At 43.6% G+C, this 23,170-nt stretch overlaps 1 protein-coding gene across 9 annotated transcripts in view; it reads right to left on the bottom strand.

Moving 5' to 3' along the window:
* The window catches only part of PPIP5K1 (diphosphoinositol pentakisphosphate kinase 1), a 114,623-nt gene that overhangs the window by 61,199 nt on the left and 30,254 nt on the right, over positions 1-23,170 (bottom strand). For all 9 annotated transcript variants that reach the window (XM_029910721.1, XM_029910725.1, XM_029910726.1 and 6 more), the window contains 4 exons: positions 21,976-22,199; positions 5,388-5,515; positions 4,897-5,011; positions 1,575-1,682 (listed from right to left, as the gene is read on the bottom strand). In XM_029910721.1, the coding sequence (XP_029766581.1) occupies positions 1,575-1,682; positions 4,897-5,011; positions 5,388-5,515; positions 21,976-22,199 (575 nt within the window). The remainder of the gene's footprint in view (positions 1-1,574; positions 1,683-4,896; positions 5,012-5,387; positions 5,516-21,975; positions 22,200-23,170) is intronic.

Here is a 23,170-nt window from a genome sequence, read left to right as displayed (position 1 = left end):
TAAATCTGCTGCCTATTAATTTAATTTGGTGACCCTTAGTTCTTGTGTTATGAGAAGGCATAAATAACACTTCCTTATTTACTTTCTCCACATCATTCACGATTTTATATACCTCTATAATACCCACCCTTAGCTTTCTCCCAGTCTTATTAATCTCTCCTCATATGGAAGCCATTCCATACCCCCAATCATTTTTGTTGCCCTTTTCCAATTCCAATATTCTTTTTTGAGAAGGGGCGACCACATCTGCATGCAGTATTTAAGATGTGGGCGTGCCATGGATTTATATAGCGACAACATGTCTTATTATCTATCCCTTTCTTAATGACTGCTAATTTAATAGATTTTTAAGGCCAGAAGGGACCATTATGATCACCTGTCTGACCTTCTGCATAATGCAAGCCATAGAATTTCCATCCAGTGATTCCTGCCTCAAACCCATCATTTAAGTCATTGCTATCAACCTCCCCATTTTTCCATTTGTGCGTGCAATTCTATAGTGCTCTTTTCTCTTCCCTTTTTAATCAGGATAGTTTTTCTGTGATTGGGGAATTTTGATTTTTTGGGCATTTACTAAAAGAATTTTTAAACAACTTCCAATTATCATTCATGTTGTTTGAAAGGGCCAATTTTCCCAAACTTCAAAGTGCCAAGTAAATATATTACTGGTTAGGATAATATTCTGTTTACAGATAACAAATGTAATTAGGTCGTGCTCACTTACACCTAGGCAACCACTACTGTTTAGCTCAGTGATTAATTTATCTCTATCAACAAGTTAACACAATATTAGCCACAAATGCCATAGCTGGGCTATTCTCCTCTAGGAGAGCTCGGCCCCTAGATTCCAATAACCAGAGGGCCACACTCACTCCCCTTAAATCAAGGGTGGGTTAACGAGCAGTAGCTGCCACAATGAGTCAGAGGGCTCAGTTAACCTTTCCCTAAAGAGTTCCAACACTGATAACACAGTGGGTCAGTAGAACAGCACAGCCAACCTATTACAACAGGTCTGACTCCAAGTGCTCTGCCCCAACCACTTACAGACGATGCCGTCTCTTCTAACAATACACTTGGAGAAGAGGGGGGTATTCTCTCTTTTTCCCCAGTGGTCCAAGACCACCACTAATAAAAGGCTGTTATGTCTGGCCTCCAGCACCTCTGGGATGATCCCAGCCAAAGGGAGCTGATAGAGGTGACTGATCATAGATTCAACTAGTCATAGATTAACGCTGTGACTGGAAGGGGCTGCTCAGCAGCAGGCTATTTTTAAATACCAATTCGAAATCCCCTTAACTAAGTGAAGGATTCTGGTCTATAGATTCTTGGCTAAACGGGAACTCTTGGCCCTAGAAACTTGTGTTTTGGGAGGCTCTTCAGCCCAGGAGACTTCCAATCTCACATTTCAGAAAGAAAATGTGCAATCAGTTTTGGACTCTCACTGCCTGGTATGACAGGAGGCCCACCAATGCCAGTGCCTTGCCACCTGGGAATAGTCAGGGAGTGCTGGATCCTGGTGGCCACTGTCTCACATCACAGGAGGAAAGATTTTACTCTAGTTCTAGATCCCTCACCTTGTTGTTGTCCTCGTAGAGCATGATAACAATCTGGGTCATGTAGTTCAGTTCTGAGATAGCACTCAAATAGTCCATGGCTCTCTTCCACTGCTGGTCCTTGGACTCCTGATACATACACACAAACAGTCGCATGGGATAAGCAATGGCAGACAACTTGCAGCACTAAGTGAAATGGGTCTGAGAGGGTTTCCTCGCCACAGTGTAACATCCCTGTCAGCACAGAAACACTTCGCTCAGCTAATCTGCAGACAGAACTGAACACTGAGGGAGAGGAGTTTACAGAAAGAAATGATGGCAGGAAGGGACACTCCGACTACAGCTACAGCCCCTGTTCAGATTTTAGCACATCCAGAAGCAGGCTACCCTCTAATGTCAGGCTGAGATATGGAACATAACCAATAACCGTTTCCCTAACATGCTGGTTCTCAAATGGTGCTCTGCAGAATAAAATAATTTGCGAGAAGCAGTGAGAAAATGGAGGGGGGAGAATGGAAAGGAAGGAGAGTTGCTCTTACAAAAGGGTCTGATGAATGGAAAAACTGGAGAACAATTTGGACATGCCATTTGTGAGATGGGAAAGGCAGCACATCCTGCAGCATGGTGTCCCCCGGCCTCTCACCAGGGCACAGCCATGCCCCCAAGGTAGCATGCCCTGCAGCACAGTATCCCCTGACACTACAGGGGATGGGGAGTGTAAGAAAAACACCCTAGACATTGACCAGGAAGTTAGACAAAGTCATATATGGCTACTTTCCTCAGATACAGAGAGCTGCCACAGGCACATGAACCTGAACCTGCTAAACAAGCCCTAACTCCTACAAACCTTCTGGGAATAGCACGATAGGAGACAAAAGCGAACCAAAGAACATGATTAGCTGTTTGTGAGGCAGTGCATTTCTTAGCCCTTCTAATTCCCACAGGGAGTGTGTGTGTGTAGAGCCAACCCAATCAACCATTGAGGCTCGGGGAAAGATTTCTCCAATTCAAGCTCTGCGGCGATGTGAAATTCTAGGCTCTACTCTTATCAAAGGAGAGACAGGGCTCAGTCTCCAAATGCCAGGTCCTTCCATTTCCTTCTCACTGAAGAGACCCATCTAGCCCAGTCCCCTGCACTCAAGGCAGGACTAAGTATCATCTAGACCATCCCTGACAGGTGTTTGTCTAACCGGTTCTTAAAAATCTCCATGATGGAGATTCCACCACCTCCCTAGGCAATTTTTCCTAATGTCCAACCTAACCCTCCCTTGCTGCAATTTAAGCCCATTGCTTCTTGACCTTTCTTCAGTGGTTAAGGAGAACAATTTTTCTCCCTCCTCCTTGTAACAAGGTTTTATATACTTGAAAACTCATGTTTCCCCTTAGTCTTCTCTTCTCCAGACTAAACAACCCCAATTTTTTCAATCTTCCCTCAGAGGTTATGTTTTCTAGACCTTCCATCATTTTTGTTGCTCTTCTCTGGACTCTCTCCAATTTGTCTACAGCCTTCCTGAAATGCGGTGCCCAGAACTAGACACAATACTCCAGTTGAGGCCTAATCAGCGTGGAGTAGAGTGGAAGAATGACTTCTCGTGTCTTGCTTACAACACTCCTGCTAATACATCCCAGAATGTTTGCTTTTTTTGCAACAGCGTTACACTGTTGACTCATATTTAGCTTGTAATCCACTGACTCCCAGATCCCTTTCTGCAGGACTCCTTCCTAGGCAGTCATTTCCCATTGTACTGATTGTTCCTTCCTAAGTGTAGTAGTTTGCATTTGTCTTTATTGAATTTCGTCCCATTTACTTCAGGCCCTTTCTCCAGTTTGTCCATAGAATCATAGAATATCAGGGTTGGAAGGGACCTCAGGAGGTCATCTAGTCCAACCCCCTGCTCAAAGCAGGACGAATTCCCAATTAAATCATCCCAGACAGGGCTTTGTCAAGCCAGGCCTTAAAAACCTCCAAGGAAGGAGACTCTACCACCTCCCTAGGTAACGCATTCCAGTGCTTCACCACCCTCCTAGTGAAATAGTGTTTCCTAATATCCAACCTAGACCTCCCCCACTGCAACTTGAGACCATTGCTCCTTGTTCTGTCATCTGCCACCATTGAGAACAGCCGAGCTCCATCCTCTTTGGAACCCCCCCCTCAGGTAGTTGAAAGCAGCTATCAAACCCCCCCTCATTCTTCTCTTCTGGAGACTAAACAATCCCAGTTCCCTCAGCCTCTCCTCATAAGTCATGTGCTCCAGACCCCTAATCATTTTTGTTGCCCTCCGCTGGACTCTTTCCAATTTTTCCACATCCTTCTTGTAGTGTGGGGCCCAAAACTGGACACAGTACTCCAGGTGAGGCCTCACCAAAGTCGAATAAAGGGGAACGATCATGTTCCTCGATCTGCTGGCAATGCCCCTACTTATACAGCCCAAAAAGCCGTTAGCCTTCTTGGCAACAAGAGCACACTGTTGACTCATATCCAGCTTCTCGTCCACTGTGACCCCTAGGTCTTCTGCAGAACTGCTTCCTAGCCATTTGGTCCCTAGTCTGTGTCCAGATCATTTTGAATTTTAATCCTATCCTCCAAAGCACTTGCAACCCCTCCCAGCTCAGTATCATCTGCAAACTTTATAAGTGCACTCTCTATGCCATTACCTAAATCATTGATGAAAATATTGAACAGAACTGGCCCAAGAACTGATCCCTGCGGGACCCCACTCATTATGCCCTTCCAGCTTGATTGTGAACCACCGATAACTACTCTCTGGGAACAGCTTTCCAACCAGTTATGCACGCACCTTAGAGTAGCTGTAATTTCAGCTCACTTACTTCAGGGGAACATTTAGTTCCAAGTCAATGACTCAAAGAAAAAGTCTCTAGAGTGGAGCTTGGCCCTGCTCGAGAGGAATCAGCTTCCCTTCCCTTCCAAGAGCAGGGTGAGGAGAGGAGAGTAGCAGATGCAAACTCTCCCACTTGGACCCTCTCGGTCACCCTTACTCACACTCAGTAACACCTTATTACTCCATGAGCTATGCCACCGAAATCACACTCCCGCCAGGTTCCCACTAAAATCAGTGGGGCTGGTCTTGGAATGAGGTATTATTCAGCAAGAACATGGAGTGAGAATCAGACCCTTAGCAAAAACAACCCTCCACATGCCAAAGATGAAAATAAGCCACAACATGCAAACACAGCAGAGATAGCGCTGGTCAGAAGCCAGTGGTATGAGTCATTGGTGGAGAGTTAGCTAGAAGGGTTAATCTGCAGCCACACACTGTTCATCCTAGACAGGGCTGATGAAGAAAGGGGGAGGTTTACCCTGTGGTACTGCTGGCACACTTACATCCAAGAGCCCCCCATAGCGGAAGATGCTGAGCAGGGAATGTACATGGCTCTCACTGGTAAAGTATAACCGTGTCCGGACATGGCGACCCGGGGACAGGACTCCTCTCGAGTACCTAAACCAAACCAATGCAGCTTAGTTCATATGGACTCTCTCAAACATGCATGCCTAACAGAGTGAAATCATTCTGCAGAGATAAATACACCCACGTTTCAGGGTAGCAGAGGTAGAGCGAGATGCGAGGAGCAAGTGGCCTGCTACACAGCATCCTAAGGAATAGACCTGTAGGAATGGTGTAGTCCTCTCCCCCGCCAAACACTTGCTCCCCTCTGCACATTCTGATAAAGGCAGCAACACTCCCTCTCCCCGCACCGATGCACTACTGCCTTCGTTTAACATCACTGGTTGGTCCATCTAGGTCAACGTATGGCATGGCCTTCTCAGGGCACAGAGTGTCCCCCACCAGTGCCAACATGCAGCAAGGTCCTTACAAGGGGTGCAGCTTGTTGACAGACTCATCCTCGTGGGTTCTTTGCAGGTCCAACTGGATCTTCTTGATGAGAGGAAGACAGAAGCCAATAGCAATCTCCAGCTTCTCCTCCTTATTAATCCCATATTCCTGCAGTAGTAACAGAAAGAAAAGAACATAAGAACGGCCATACTGGGTCAGACCAATGGTCCATCTAGCCCAGGATCCTCTCTTCAGACAGCAGCCAATGCCAGGAGCTTCAGAGGAAATGAACAGAACAGGTAATCATCAAGTGATCCATCCCCTGTCATCCAGCCCCAGCATCTGGCAGTCAGAGGCCTAGGGACACCCAGAGCATGGGGTTGCAGCCCTGACCATCTTGGTGGATAGCCACTGATGGACCTATCCTCCATGAACTTCTCTAATCTTTTTTTAACCCAATTATACTTTTGGCCTTCACAACATCCCCTGGCAATGAGTTCCACAGGTTGACTGTGCATTGTGTGACGACATACTTCCTTATGTTTATTTGAAACCTGCTGCCTATTAATTGGATTAAGCAACCCCTGCTTCTTGTGTTATGTAAAGGGGTAAATAACTCTTCCTTATTCACTTTTTCCACACCTTTCACGATTTTATAGACCTCTATAATACCCACCCTTAATTCTCTCTTTTCCGAGCTGAATAGTCCCAGTCTTGTTAATCTCTCCTTAGATGGAAGGTGTTCCATACCCTTAATCATATTTGTGGCCCCTTTCTGTACCTTTTCCATTTCCAATATATCTTCTCTGAGATGGGGTGACCAGAACCACACACAATATTCCAGGTATGGGCATACCATGGCTTTATATATTGGCATTATTGATATTTTTTGTCATACCTATCCCTTTCTTAATGGTTCCTAACATTGTTAGCTTTTTTGACTGCCATTGCACATTGAGCAAATGGTTCAGAGAACCATCCACAATGACTCCAAGATCTCTTTCTTGAGTGGTAACAGCTCATTTAGACCAAGTCATTTTGTATGTATAGTTGGGATTATGTTTTCCAATGTACATTACTTCGTAATTATCAACATTGAATTTCATCTGCCATTTTCTTGCCACTCACCCAGTTTTGTGAGATCCCTTTGGAACTCTTCACAGACTGCTTTGGACTTACCTATCTTGGGTAATTTTGTATTATCTGCAAACTTTGCCACCTCACTGCTTACCCCTTTTTCAAGATCATTTATGATCATGTTGAACAACACCGGTCCCACTACAGACCCCTGGAGGACACCACTATTTACCTCTCTCCATTCTGAAAACGGACCATTTATTCCTGCCCTTTGTTTCCTATCTATTAACCAGTTACCAGTCCATGAGAGAACCTTCCCTCTTATCCCATGACAGCTTACTTTGCTCAAGAGCCTTTGGTGAGGGACCTTGTCAAAGGCTTTCTGAAAGTCCAACTATACTAGATCTACTGGATCACTCTTGCCCACATGCTTCTTGACCCCCTCAAAGCATTCTAATAGATTAGGGAGGCATGATTTCCCTTTACAAAAGCAGTGTTAACTCTTTTCCAACAAACAGAACTATCAGACACATAGATGAACATTGTTCTTTACTATAGTTTCAACCAATGTGCCTGGTACTGAAGTTAAGCTTACCAGCCTGTAATTGCCAGGAACCATTTTTTAAAAATTGGCATCCCATTAGCTATCCTCCAGTCAGCTGGCACAGAAGTGGATTTAAGTGATACGGTACATACCACAGTTAGTAGTTCTACAATTAAATATTTGGGTTCCTTGAGAACTTTTGGGTGAACACCATCTGGTGCTGGTGACTTATTACTGTTTAATTTACCAATTTGTTCCAAATCCTCCTCTGGTTGACATGTCAATCTGGGACATTTGCTCAGATTTGTAACCTAAAAAGAATGGCTCAAGAGTGGAATCTCCCTTACATCCTGTGCAGGAAGACCAATGCAAAGAACTCATTTATATTCTCTGCAATGGCCTTGTCTTCCTTGAATGCTCCTTTAGCATCTCGATCATCCAGTGGCCCCACTGATTTTTTGGAAGGCTTCCTGCTTCTGATGTACTTAAATTTTTTGAGTCTTTTGCTATTGTTCTTCAAATTCTTTTTGGCCTTCCTAATTATATGTTTACTCTTGACTTGCCAGAGTTTATGCTCCCTTCTATTTTCCTCAGTAGGATTCTACTTCCAATTTTTAAATGATCCTTTTTGCCTCCAACTGCTTTTTACACTCTATTGTGTAGCTATGGTGGCTTTTTTTTTTTTTTTTTTAATCCTCCTACTATTCTTTTTAGTTTGAGCCTCTAGCATGGTGTTTTTTAAAAGTTTCCATGCAGCTTGCAGGCATTTCACTTTTGTGCCTGTTCCTTTTAATTTATGTTTAACTAACTTCCTCATTTTTGTGTCATTCCCCTTTCTGAAGTTAAATGCTACTGTGGTGGGTTTCTTTGGTATTTCCCCATTCCCCCAACCAAGCATATTAAATTTAATTATATTATGGTCACTATTACCAAGCGGTTCAGTTACAATGACCTCTTGGACCAGACTCTATGCTCCACTTAGGACTAAACCAAGAAATGCCTCCTGCCTTGTGGGTTCCAGGACTAGCTGCTCAAAGAAACAGTCATTTAAAGGTGTCAAGAAACTATCTCTGCAGCCTGTCCTGAGGTGACATATACCCAGTCAAGATGGGGATAGTTGAAACCATCCATTATTATTATTATTGAGTTTTCTATGTTTATAGCCTCTCTAATCTCCCTAAGCAGTTCACAATTACTGACATCATCCTGATCATGTGCTTGGTAGTATGTTCCTACTGCTATACTCTTATTATTCAAGGATGGAATTTCTATCCATAGAGATTATACGGTACAGTTTAGTCATATAACAATTTTACTATATTTGACTACGCTTTCTTTCAAATATAGTACCACTCCTCCACCAGCATGACCTATACTATCATTCCTATATATTTTGCACCCTGGTATTACAGTGTCCGACTGATTGTCATTCCACCATGTTTCTGAGATTCCATTAAATAAGGATATTCACATCATACCAGGCACTCAAGTCCACCCATCTTAGTATTTAGACTTCTTGGATTTGCATACAAGCACTTATAACATTTGTCACTTTTTAGCTGTCTGCCTTCATGTGATGTTGAATTGGGACTCTCATTTGACTGTTTCTCTTCAATTTCTACCTTTACTTTATCAACTTCTAAACTCTCTTTACTACGATAAAGAATCCCCATTAATAGGTCCTTCCCCATGGGATATCTCTGTCTGAACCGCATGCTCCTCCGCGCCTGTCAGCTTCCCCCCAGCCCTTAGTTTAAGAACTCCTCTTTGGCCTTTTTAATTTTACATGCCAGCAGTCTGGTTCCATTTTGGTTTAGACAGAGCCCATCCTTTCTGTATAGGCTTCTCCTTTCCCAACTGGTTCCCCGGTTCTTAATAAACCTGAATCCTTCCTTCCTACACCATTGTCTCATCCACGCATTGAGACCCTGCAGTTCTGCCTGTCTAACTAGCCCTGTGTGTGGAACTGGAAGCATTTCAGAAAATGCTACCATTGAAGTCCTGGATTTGAATCTCCTCCCTAGCAGCCTAAATTTGGCCTCCAGGACCTCTCTCCTATCCTTCCCTAGGTCACTGGTACCCACCAGACCAACAGACACTGAAACTGGCTTCTTAGGGCCAAATCCTTATACAGATAATGAAGGCTTCTTACACAATCAGATTTCTTCAAGATGAGCCTCTGAATATCAATCAAGGCTCCTCCACTGCAAGCTTCCAGAATATACGAGACAGCAGTGTCCCCTGGAGCCACTTACCCCTTCCCTCCCCCTCCCTTCATGCAGGGCTCTGAGTGCATACAAGGGGAGGTAGTCTCAACCGCGCTCAGACACATCCTTTCATCTGGGAATTTTTAACCCACACCTCTGAAAAGGAAGTCTGATTGATCAGCACCTCCTGCTTTCCAACAGGCTTGTCCAGAGCACAGCATCACCCTTATGAGAAGTGTTCCAACATTTCAGAGTCAAGCAGCTGACCAGAGAAAATTCAGACCTGAATGGAGATTCCCACCTCAAGGAGCTCCTGTAGCTTGGAAAGCAAGACTTCTTAGTCATCTTAAGACCCAGGATATTGAACAGAATAGTCAAGCTCCAATCATGGCTAGTGACAGCAACTAGGTAGCAATGTGACCAATATCTGAAAGATCACTAAGTCAATAGAATATGCAGAGACGTTCCTGCTCTTAGCGAAGGAAAAGAACTAGGTTATTGATGTTAGCTCTTGCTTGTCCTTGGGTCAAAGCCATGGACAAAGTGCATTATCCCTGGTGGGAAAAGATAAGCTGGTAGTTTTTGTTTTTGTTTGGGGGGGGGGGGTGTCAAATAGCGCAGTTTTCGTTGCCAAATAGTTTTGACTGAACCAAAGAAGAGTGCTTTGGTAATATTAAAATGAAACCTTTCAACCCGACAAAGGTTTTTGTTTCGATTTTAGGCATTCTGACAAAAGTAAAGGACTAGATTCTCCAGATGGCCTGGGGGACTGGGAAGGGAGGAGATTTCCCTTACCACCTTTAGGTAGTTAGGGAACACTCCCCTCCTCCCCCCCCATGATGAGGTAGTCCCCAGTTCAAGTCCCCCCTCTGCCCGATATGGAGAATTATAGATAGATACGAGGCCTGAAAAGACCATTGTGATCATCTAGTCTTACCTCCCCTGTATAGCATGGGCCACAGACCTTCCCCCAATAATTCCTAGAGCAGAGCTTTAGAAAAACATCCGATCTTGCTTTAAAAATTGTCAGTAATGGAGAATCCTCCACAACCCTTGGTAAATTGTTCCAATGGTTAATTACCCTCTCTGTTAAAAATGTATACCTTATTCCCAGTCTGAATTTGTCTAGCTTCAGTTTCCAGCCACTGGATCATGTTATACCTTTCTCTGCTAGATTGATTCGCCCATTATTAAATATTTGTTCCCCGTGTAGATACTTACAGACTGTATTTAAGTCATCCCTTAACCTTCTCTTTGTTAAGCTAAATAGATTGAGCTTCTTAAGTCTATCATGATAAGGCAGGTTTTCTAATCCTTTAATCATTCTCATGACTTTTCTGAACCCTCTCCAATTTATCAACATCCTTCTTAAATTGTGGGCACCAGAACGGGATGCAGTATTCCAACAGCGGTCGCACCACTGTCAAATACACAGGTAAAATAATCGCTCTACTCCTTCTCAAGATTCCTTTGATTATGCATCCCAGGATCGCTTTCTCTTTTGGCCTAGTGTCACACTGGGCATATATTAAAAATGTATACACTTGGACTGAGGTTGAGATGGAAATAGGAGACAGACTTGTTGAAAGTCTCTGGGTAAGGATAAAAGGAGTAAAAAAACAAGGGTGATTTCATGGTAGGGGTCTACTACAGACCACCTAACCTGGAAGAAGAGAAGGATGAGGCTTTTTTAAAAACAACTAACAAAATCATCCAAAGCACAGGACTTGGTAGTGATGGGGGACTTCAACTACTCATACATCTGTTGGGGAAAATAACACAGCAGAATACAGATTATCCAATAAATTCTTGAATGTATTGGAGACAATTTTTTATTTCAGAAGGTGGAGAAAGCTACTAGGTGAGAGGCTATTCTAGATTTGATTTTGACAAATAGGGAGGAACTGGTTGAGAATTTGAAAGTGGAAGGCAGCTTGGGTGAAAGTGATCATGAAATATTCGATCTAAAAATCAAAAGAGAGTCCTACAAAAAGTGGAAACTAGGTCAAAATGACAAAGGATGAACATAAACAAATAACACAAGTATGTAGGAACAAAATTGGAAAGGACAAGGCACAAAACGAGATCAAACTAGCTAGAGACATAAAGGGTAACAAGAAAACATTCTACAAATACATTAGAAGCAAGAGGAAGACCAAGCACAGGGTAGGACCGTTACTCAATGAAGGGGGAAAAACAATAACAGAAAATGTGGAAATGGCAGAGGTGCTTAATGACTTCTTTGTTTCGGTTTTCACCAAGAAGGTTGGTGGTGACTGGACGTCTAACATAGCGAATACCAGTGAAAATGAGGTAGGATCAGAAGAGGCTAAAATAGGGAAAGAACAAGTTAAAAATTACTTAGACAAATTAGATGTCTTCAAATCACCAGGGAAATGCATCCTAGAATACTCAAGGAGCTGACTGAAGAGATATCTGAACCATTAGCGATTATCTATATGGTACTATATGTGAAAGAAAATGTAGAATCAAATGAAGTAAAAATCTTAAATGAATACACATGTTCCATAGAATCTCTATGGATATTAATTCAATGCTCTAATAAGAATATAACAGTAGGGATCTATTATCAACCACCTGACCAGGACAATGATCAGGACGATGAAATGCTAAGGGAGATTAGAGAGGCTATCAAAATAAAGAACTCAATAATAGTAGGGGATTTCAATTATCCCCATATTGACTGGGTACCTGTCACCTCAGGACGAAATGCAGAGACAAAATTTCTCGAAACTTTAAATGACTGCTTCTTGGAGCAGCTGGTACAGGAACCCACAAGGAGAGAGGCAATTCTCGATTTAGTCCTGAGTGGAGCGCAGGATCTGGTCCAAGAGGTAACTATAACAGGACCGCTTGGAAATAGTGACCATAATATAACAACATTTAACATTCCTTTGGTGGGAAGAACACCTACACAGCCCAACACTGTGGCATTTAATTTCAGAAAGGGGAACTATGCAAAAATGAGGAGGTTGGTTAAACAGAAATTAAAGGTACAGTGACTAGAGTGAAATCCCTGCAAGCTGCAGGGACACTTTTCAAAGACACCATAATTGAGGCCCAACTTAAATGTGTACCCCAAATTAAAAAACAGTAAAAGAACTAAAAAAGAGCCACTGTGGCTTAACCATGTAAAAGAAGCAGTGAGAGATAAAAAGGCATCTTTTAAAAAGTGGAAGTCAGATCCTAGTGAGGTAAATAGAAAGGAGCATAAACACTGCGAAATTAAGTATAAAAATGCAATAAGAAAAGCCAAAGAGGAGTTTGAAGAACGGCTAGCCAAAAACTCCAAAGGTAATAAAATGTTTTTTAAGTACATCAGAAGCAGGAAGCCTGCTGAACAACCAGTGGGGCCCCTGGACGATCGAGATACAAAAGGAGCGCTTAAAGACAATAAAGTCATTGTGAAGAAACTAAATTAATTCTTTGCTTCAGTCTTCATGGCTGAGGATGTTAGGGAGATTCCCAAACCTGAGCCATCCTTTGTAGGTGACAAATCTGAGGAATTGTCACAGATTGAAGTGTCACTAGAGGAGGTTTTGGAATTAATTGATAAACTTAAAAGCAACAAGTCACTGGGACCAGATGGCATTCACCCAAGAGTTCTGAAAGAACTCAAATGTGACATTGCGGAACTGTTAACTGAGGTTTGTAACCTGTCCTTTAAATCAGCTTCTGTACCCAATGACTGGAAGATAGCTAATGTAACACCAATATTTAAAAAGGGCTCTAGAGGTGATCACGGCAATTACAGACAGGTAAGTCTAATGTCAGTACCGGGCAAATTAGTTGAAACAATAGTAAAGAATAGAATTGTCAGACACATAGAAGAACATAAATTGTTGGGCAAAAGTCAACATGGTTTCTGTAAAGGGAAATCACGTCTTACTAATCTATTAGAGTTCTTTGAAGGGGTCAATAAACAAGGGGGATCCAGTGGACATAGTGTACTTAGATTTCCAGAAAGCCTTTGACAAGGTTCCTCACCAAAGGCTCTTACATAAATTAAGTTGTCATGGGATAAGATGGAAGATCTTTTCATGGATTGAGAACAGGTTAAAAGACAGGGAACAAAGGGTAGGAATAAATTGTAAATTTTCAGAATGGAGAGGGGTAACTAGTGGTGTTCCAAGGGTCAGTTCTAGGACCAATCTTATTCAACTTATTCATAAATGATCTGGAGAAAGGGGTAAACAGTGAGGTGACAAAGTTTGCAGATGATACTAAACTACTCAAGATAGGTTAAGACCAAAGCAGACTGTGAAGAACTTCAAAAAGATCTCACAAAACTAAGTGATTGGGCAACAAAATGGCAAATGAAATTTAATGTGGATAAATGTAAAGTAAAGCACATTGGAAAAAATAACCCCAACTATTACATACAATATGATGGGGGCTAATTTAGCTACAACTAATCAGGAAAGAGATCTTGGAGTCATCGTGGAAAGTTCTCTGAAGAAGTCTACGCACTGTACAGCAGCAGTCAAAAAAGCAAACAGGATGTTAGGCATCATTAAAAAGGGATAGAGACTAAGACGGAGAATACCTTATTGGCCTTATATAAATCCATGGTACACCCACATCTTGAATACTGTGTACAAATGTGGTTTCCTCATCTCAAAAAAGATATACTGGCATTAGAAATGGTTCAGAGAAGGCCAACTAAAATTATTAGGGGTTTGGAACAGGTCCTATATGAGTAGAGATTAAAGAGGCTAGGACTTTTCAGCTTGGAAAAGAGGAGACTAAGGGGGGATATGATAGAGGTATATAAAATCATGAGTGGTGTGGAGAAAGTGAATAAAGAAATGTTATTTACTTGTTCCCATAATACAAGAACTAGGGGCCACCAAATGAAATTAATGGGCAGCAGGTTTAAAACAAATAAAAAGGAAGTTCTTCTTCACACAGTGCACAGTCAACCCGTGGAACTCCTTGCCTGAGGAGGTTGTGAAGGCTAGGACTATAACAGGGTTTAAAAGAGCACTAGATAAATTCATGGAGGTTAAGTCCATTAATGGCTATTAGCCAGGATGGGTAAGGAATGGTGTCCCTAGCCTCTGTTTGCCAGAAGCTGGGAATGGGCGACAGGGAATGAATCCCTTGATGATTACATGTTATGTTTATTCCCTCTGGGGCACCTGGCATTGGCCAATGTCGGTAGACAGGATACTGGGCTAGATGAACCTTTGGTCTGACCCAGTATGGTCATTCTTATGTTCTTATCTTTGAAAAGTCATGGAAGATGGAAGAGATTCCAGAAGACTGGAAAAGGGCAAATATAGTACCAATCTATAAAAAGGGAAATAAGGACAACCCAGGGAATTACAGACCAGGCAGCTTAACTTCTGTACCTGGAAAGATAATGGAGCAAATAACTAAGTAATCAATTTGCAAACACCTAGAAGATAATAAGGTGATAAGTAACAGTCAGCATGGATTTGTCAAGAACAAATAGTGTCAAACCAACCTGATAGCTTCTCTTGACAGGGTAAAAAGCCTTGTGGAAGGGGGGGGAAGCGGTAGACATGGTATATCTTGACTTTAGTAAAGCTTTTGATACTGTCTCGCATGACCTTCTCATAAACAAATTAGGGAAATGCAACCTAGATGGAGCTACTATAAGGTGCGCGCAAAACTGGTTGGAAAACCAATCCCAGAGAGTAGTTATCAGTGGTTCACAGTCATGCTGGAAGGGCAAAATGAGTGGGGTTCCGCAGAGATCAGTTCTGGGTCCTGTTCTGTTCAATATCTTTATCAAATGATTTAGATAATGGCATGGAGAGTACACTTATAAAGTTTGCAGACGATACCAAGCTGGGAGGGGTTGCAAGTGCTTTGGAGGACAGGATTAAAATTCAAAAAGATCGGGACAAACTGGAGAACGGGTCTGAAGTAAATAGGTTGAAATTCAATAAGGAAAAATGCAAAGTACTCCATTTAGAAAGGAACAATCAGTTGCACATGTACACAATGGGAAATGGCTGCCTAGGAAGGAGTACTGCAGAAAGGGATATGGGGGTCATAGTGGACCACAAGCTAAATATGAGTCAACAGTATAACACAGTTGCAAAAAATCGAACATCATTTTGGGATGTATTAATAGGAGTGTTGTAAGCAAGACACGAGAAGTAATTCTTCTACTCTACTCCGTGATGATTAGGCCTCAACTGGAATATTGTGTCTAGTTCTGGGTGCCACATTTCAGGAAGGATGTAGACAAATTCGAGAGAGTCCAGAAAAGAGCGACAAAAATTATTAAAGGTCTAAAAAACATGACTTATGAGGGAAGATTGAAAAAATTGGGTTTGTTTAGTCTGGAAAAGGAGACTAAGAGGGGACATAACAATCGTTTTCAAGTATGTTAAAGGTTGTTACAAGAAGGAGGGAGAAAAATTGTTCTCCTTAACCTCTGAGGATAGGACAAGAAACAATGGGCTTAAATTGCAGCAAGGGTGGATTAGGTTGGACACTAGGAAAAACTTCCTAACTGTCAGGGTGGTTAAGCACTGGAATAAATTGCCTAGGGAGGTTGTGGAATAAGAGCAGGTTAGACAAAACACCTGTCAGGAATGGTCTAGGTAATATTTAGTCCTGCGATGAGTGCAGGGGACTGGACCAGATGACCTCTCGAGGTCCCTTCCAGTCCTATGATTCATGTTCAGCCGATTATCCACCACAATCCCCATATTTTTTTTCCAGAGTCACTGCTTCCCAAATCCAAACTGCTCGGAACAGTGACCTGTCCTTTTCATTATTTACCACTCCCCCAACTTTTGTGTTATCTGCAAACTTTACTGGGGATGATTTTATGTTTTTTCCTTCCAAGTCATTCATAACAATGTTAAATAGGACAGGGCCAAGAATCGATCCCTGCAGGACCCCCATTGGAAACATTCCCATTTGAGGATGATTCACCATTTACAATCATGTTTTGAGACCTATCAGCCAATTTTTAATCCATTTAATGTGTACAACGTTTGAACATAAGAACGGCCAGACTGGGTCAGACCAAAGGTCCATCTAGCCCAGTATCCTGTCTGCCGACAGTGGCCAAAGCCAGGTGCCCCAGAGAGGATGAACATAACATGTAATCATCAAGGGATTCATTCCCTGTCACCCATTCCCAGCTTCTGGCAAACAGAGGCTAGGGACACCATCCCTGCCCATCCTGGCTGGTAGCCATTGATGGACCTATTCTCCATGAACTTATCTAGTGCTTTTTTGAACCCTGTTATAGACTTGGCCTTCACAATATTCTATGGCAAGGAGTTCCATGGGTTGACTGTGCGCTGCGTGAAGAAGAACTTCCTTTTTATTTGTTTTAAGCCTGCTGTCCATTAATTTCATTTGGTGGCCCCTAGTTCTTGTATTATGGGAACAAGTAAATAACGTTTCTTTATTCACTTTCTCCACACCACTCATGATTTTATATACCTCTATCTAATCCCCCCTTATCTCCTCTTTTCCAAGCTGAAAAGTCCTAGCCTCTTTAATCTCTACTCATATAGGACCTGTTCCAAACCCCTAATAATTTTAGTTGGCCTTCTCTGAACCATTTCTAATGCCAGTATATCTTTTTTGAGATGAGGAAACCACATTTGTACACAGTATTCAAGATGTGGGTGTACCATGGATTTATATAAGGCCAATAAAATATTCTCCGTCTTAGTCTCTATCCCTTTTTAATGATGCCTAACATCCTGTTTGCTTTTTTGACTGCTGCTGTACAGTGCGTAGACTTCTTCAGAGAACTTTCCACGATGACTCCAAGATCTCTTTCCTGATTAGTTGTAGCTAAATTAGCCCCCATCATATTGTATGTAATAGTTGGGGTTATTTTTTCCAATGTGCTTTACTTTACATTTATCCACAGGTTGACTGTGCGTTGTATGAAAAAATACTTCCATGTGCTTGTTTTAAACCTGCTGCCTGTTAATTTCATTTGGTGGCCCCTAGTTCTTGTGCTATGAGGAGTAAATAACACTTCCTTATTTACTTTCTCCACATCAGTCATGATTTTATAGACGTCAGTCATATCCCCCTTTAGTCGTCTCTTTTCCAAGCTGAAAAGTCCCAGTCTTATTCATCTCTCCTCATACGGAAGCCGTTCCATACCCCTAATCATTTTTGTTGCCCTTTTCTGAACCTTTTCCAATATATCTTTTTTGAGATGGGGCGACCACATCTGCACGCAGTATTCAAGATGTGGGTGTACTATGGATTTATATAGAGGCAATATGATATTTTCTGTCTGATTATCAAATCCCTTTCTTAATGATTACCAACATTCTGTTTGCTTTTTTGACTGCCGCTGCACATTGAGTGAATGTTTTCAGAGAATGATCCACAATGACTCCAAGATCTCTTTCTTGAGTGGTAACAGCTAATTTAGACCCCATCATTTTATATGTTAATTTTATATTGTTTTAGTTTTTAATCAAAATGTCATGCTGTACCAAATAAAATGCCTTATAGAAGTCTGAATATGTCAACACTATTACCTCTGTCAACCAAACATGTAATCTCATCCCCCTCCCCAAAAAAGGTATCACGTTAGTTTGACGAGATCTATTTCCAGAAGGGATCTGAACCAAACTGAAAAATCCACTCTTTGCTCAGCTCTATAAGTGCTATTTACCCCAGTTGCAAAAAAGCAGATAAAAATCAAATTAGAGACTTTGAAAAGAGCACTTGTGCTATTGAATAAAAACTCTGCTCAAAGAGTCTGTCAATAATTTATCTCCCTCTGGTAGATGAGACCCTGGTACAGGCATGAAGAGCCGTGCTGAGGCTTCAGACATAGCCTGATCTTAAAGTTATCATGTAATTGCACAAGTAAACCCGTTCACTGCAGGAAAGTTTGACAGGTTTGGTAAATATCAAGGCTTCTTCACCCCCAAACCTAAGTGTGGATGAAAGTGTCTCTGTTTATATAAAATACTAGAGACAAATTATCTGCATACTCTACTGAAGGTCAAGTATGGACACAGATGAAGACACCCCGACATTCATGAAAATAGTCCTGAAAGCCAGGCATTTAATGGAACACTTGCTGCCAAAGAAAGGCCAAAGGTAAGCTGCAGTTTTATTGGTAGAGGTCTTTCTGGACTCCAGAGATTATGGTCAGCGAGGTAGATTAAGATATGAAAATGGCCATCTCTCAAGACTGTCTCATCATGCTTGTTGCTTGTAGTTTTGATGTTACTATTGCACAGAAAGGCAAGTCCCTCTTGAACACCTCTGGAAATAAGAGCTCTGCCTTTGAAACCTCATAGCAAATACTATGTCCTCCAGGGTGTTAATACAGTCAGACAGTCATTTGCCCCATGCCAGGTACTCGAACTGCCAACACTGTATGATAGCTGGCAAGCTTTTATTTGCATTAAACCAAGAAGCAAACCTCACACACCCTTAAGCTTAGTGATTTTTCTTTTAACACCCCCCCCTCACACACACACACACACACACACACACACACCCTCCCTGTGATTCTTCCCATCTGGAATGCACTGTATTGAGGTTTTTATTTATATTACAAATAAAAACCTTGATGCATTGCATTCCAGATGGGAGGAATCAGAGCTCTTTTACAGAGGCTCTTGTCAATTTCTGGGCCTGACTGTCCACCAGACCCTGTGTACTCCATCAGCTCCAAGAAGGGTTTAGTAAAGCAGAGAATGGGAGCCCTTAGGTGTTTCTCATATCCATACATGGGTTACAAAAGACAAAGACAGTGCTGTAAATTCCATGGTATCTAGATATGCTTAGTGCTGATGCTCTGGATTGCTGTGTACTTCATACTGGAGCCACTCCAGAATCAGAATTGAAACATTTACTTCCTGGTTTTTAAGCAGACAAATCTGAGGTCAGTAGCTCTGAGAACACGAATGGTCTGCTCGTACTCCCTCCTATGAGAGGTCAGAAACAAACAGCCATTAGCTGCCAGATCCAGGGGATATCAAAGTATGTCTCATGGCCCCTCACCAATAGCGCTAGGTCCAAATTGGATTGACAGCACATTCTTCTCCATGGATCCTTTCCTGCACAAGGGGAGAGTTCCCAGCATCTCTTCTCACCCTTGTAATAGGGCTGCTGAGACAGCAGTGCATCTTCCCCGCAACCGCTTGTGGCCTGCTGTGGCACAGCATCTCCCTCCTAGCCCTAACAACAGTCCTGCGACAGGTCCACCTGCTCTCAGGGAGACCCTGGCAAGCAGGAGTCTCTAGTCAGAGCATAAAACAACAGGGTCTTCCACCCCTCCTGGGCTAACCTTCTGCCCCACTCACTCACAGCGCGGACCTCTGGACTTTCTCCCTGCAGGTCTGGCTTCTACCCTCAGGACTTCATCCCAGAGTCCTTTCCCAAATCAGATTCTCCCCACGCTGGAGCCTTATTCCAAGTCTATTTCCAGGCTGTCTGAGTGATGGCCTTTTTCAAGCCCTGCCACAAGAGCCTCCTTCTCTCCTGCTGCCTTCTCCCTTCAGGGTCAGTCACAGGAGGGACTCTCCCTCCAGCAACTATCCCAACCCCTGATGAGAGTCACCCAACTCTTCCCCACTTGGATCAGATAACTGACTTGAGCCACTTGATTCCCAGACAGTCAGGATCAGCTGGGGGAACTGCTCCATCGCAGGGGAGGCTGAGCCCAGCTCACCTTAAAAGGGCCAGCCAAGCGGTGACAGCGGCAGAAAAACTCTGAAGCCAACAGGCAGCCCCTTGTGGAGCTATTCATCAGATCCTCTGAGTCTGGAACTGAGGCTTGTTTTTCTGTGAAGATGGCATAATAGTGAAACCTTTGGATCCCTAAGATGCCTAAGAATTGAAAGGACTAGGTGGGGAAAAAAGGCTGTATCATAACCTCATGCATAGACGCCGACTTCCCCTCTGCCCTGTGGGTGCTCGACCCCCGCGGCCCCTGGCCCCACCCTCGCCCTGCCCCAATTCCACCCCGTTCCCCCCAAGTCCCCGCCCCTGCCCCGCCTCTTTACCGCCTCGTCTCCCGAGTGTGCCACGTCCCCACTCCTCCCCCTCCCTCCCGGAATGTCTGGAGTGCCACCAAAAAGCTGTTGGGCAGCGAGCGGGAAGTGCTGGGAGGGGGAGGAGCAGGGACGCCATGCTCGGGGGAGGTGATGGGGCTGGGGGGAGGTTGGCTGCCGGTGGGTGCAGAGCACCCACAACATTTTCCCATGGGTGCTCCAGCCCCGCAGCACCCACGGAGTCAGTGCCTATGACCTCATGTCCTCAGACATGAGCCAGGCATCAGTTTTTGAGCCTGTTAGATCCCCAGTGCTAGATTCTCAAACCCAATCCTGGGAGGCTGAATTTCTGTGGCACAGCTGAGCTTTTGGGGGTAGGCTAGGAACCAAAGAGAACCACAACGGGCCCTTCTTGGAATAAGGGAACACAGCTTCAGAACCTAATAAACTGATTGCTGAGGCTTCTGGTGGTAAGAGTCTATAAATGGATTCTGTCCCATTCTTGACTTTCAAGAAGAGAGCCTGAAAGACAGGGCATTGGAAGGGGAAAACCCTCTCCTAGACAAGCAGGGCATCAAGTGTTTACATGTGAACATGACCAGACAGGAAGACCATCGTTAAGACTCCATCCCACAACAGATCCACCATCCTGAACTCCATCAGAAGCTTGCAATGTAGCTCCCAATCTCCAGTGGTGGAAGGACCTCAACAAGGATGCTCACATCACCATTTTGGGCATAGAGCCAGTAAGACAAGCAGTTCTCTAAAGATCACGGTGTGTTACACCTGCAGTACCAGGCTCCATTGAACAGGACAGGTCCAGGGCCTCGGACTAAATGGTCCCATGCTGAGCATAGAATCACTAGATAAGGGACTCTTCCTCCTCAAAGGGGTTGGATCCTCATGCTGGCTGGATCCCAGACAACTAGATCCATGCTTTGGTTTCAGAGGTGGACAATGGCCTCTGACCTTTCAGGAGCCACTTTAGGCATACAGCCAGGTCTGCTAGGTTGACCTGGACTTATCCAGGGATCTTAATAGGGAACAGATCCTTAACTTGATAGCCAGACTTAATCAACTGGGCCTGAAGAGCTTTCCCACCAACTGGGGTCTGAGGCAGACTTCCCATCTCTGCAGGCCAATCCTGTACGTTGACGCTGGACTTGTACATGGCTAACCTTAGCTTAGCAGGCCTGAAAAGTCTCCCTTGACATTGAGGTTGTGAGGGAGCCTACCCTTCTGCTCGTGGTAGTCCAGAGGAAGCCCATGCCAGATGGACATCTCATCTTCTGCACTTTTGACTTAAGAAATCGGATTAGTTGGCTGATAATTTAACTATAAACAAAATTTGCCCCTAAATGGCATAAGAAAAAACCCAACAAGATAAGCACGCAGAACACTGCGTATGATCCAAGCTCGCTACCCTTCAGTGGTTAGAAGGAACTGTAGGGTGGTTAGGGCCGCTTAGGTTCCAAGGCTAGAAAAAGGTTTCTGGCTAAGAGGGCGAGGGAGGGGCAAGCTGACCCAGTGGACAATGCTCTCTAGAAGATATGGGTGGCTTGCAGAGTAGCTGCCTTGGTCCCACAAGTGAGAAAATGCAGAAGAAATAGGAACTACTCAATACAGTGAAATCCTCTTATAAACACCAACCAATGACTTTCTGGTTTTTGCTCACACAGCGGGGAAACCTGACACGGGCCTGAAGACACATCCCTTTGTGAGACCCATGTCAGACACTTCCACTATTGAGAGCGAACGCAACTCCTAGGAGAGAGGGGAAAGAGTTGAGCCAGACTGTACCTGGGGTATGATCACATCTGCCAAGGCTTTGGAGAGTTTGAAGAGTTCAGCAGTGCCCTCCAGCTTCAGGGTACAATTGTGTTGTACATCATATTTGATGCAGTCGTAGATATCCGGGATCTTGCTGATGTCATAGCGCCCATTCTTCATGCGGAAATCCCTCTCCAGCTTGCTCCAGCGCTGCAGCATCAGCTCCAAAGTCTCGCTGTGGTACAGCTGCAGGTCTAAAGAGCAGCAAGAACAAAACATGTAGGTTTGAAAAAGGGAACAGAGGGTCTCTCCACACGGTTTGAAAAGCTGCAGTACAGAGTCTCAGAGCTAGGGCTACAGGCTCAGGCTTGTACTAAAGAGAGTAGTGTAGACGTCCATACTTGGGCTGGAGAAACACACCCATGACCCCAGGCTTCAGAGCCTGAGCTCCAGCCTGAGCCCAGATGTCTACACAGCTCTTTTTAGTGCCTTAGCACGAGCCTGAGGTCTATAGATCCAGGCTCTGAGACTCACTGCTGCAGGTTTTAAAGTGCAGTGTAGATGTACTAAAAGAGGTCCTGCAGCATTATAGAGTAGTCAGCCTATCTTCAATACCTGGTATCGATTCAACAATCAGTTTGTATGCTCCTGGAGGATAATAGGGTTATAAGCACTAGCCAGCATGGATTTGTCAAGAATAAACTATGCCAAACCAACCTAATTTCCTTCTTTGAAAGGGTTATGACCTGGGGGGGAGGGGGAGGAGTAGAAAGGATGTATCTTGACTTTAGTAAGGCTTTTGACACAGTCGCACATGACATTCTCATAAACTTGATGACTTCAAGGTCCCTTCCAGCCCCACATTGCTATGGTTCTATGTTCACACCCAGGCTACTCTTATTTGAGTTTCAACTGACAAGACTGCAGGTGTTTCTGATAGCTGGGATTCCTGCTGGGAAAGGAAAGGAAAAATACAGAAAGACCTACAGCCTCATAGCAAATACCACAAATGGGCTTGGAAAACCCAGTCACACCAAGAAGTCTGCATTGCTACTAACAGTAATCACTCTAACACCTTGAGCACAGAGCAATCCGGCTCCTTGGCATTACAGCTTTCCTGAACATGGTTCAAAATAGGAATGGCAGCTTCCAGATCAACAGCATGAGTGTGTTTCCTAAGCCGCTTTGCTGCAGACACGTATTTATACAGCTCAGAGCTCTTGCT

Source organism: Terrapene carolina, unplaced genomic scaffold (assembly GCF_002925995.2).
Source record: "Terrapene carolina triunguis isolate 2854851 unplaced genomic scaffold, T_m_triunguis-2.0 Scaffold67, whole genome shotgun sequence".
In the NCBI taxonomy this organism is placed as follows: Eukaryota; Metazoa; Chordata; order Testudines; family Emydidae; genus Terrapene; species Terrapene triunguis.
The sequence above is the reverse complement of the archived record's forward strand: the minus strand, read 5'-3'. Positions and strand labels throughout refer to the sequence as shown.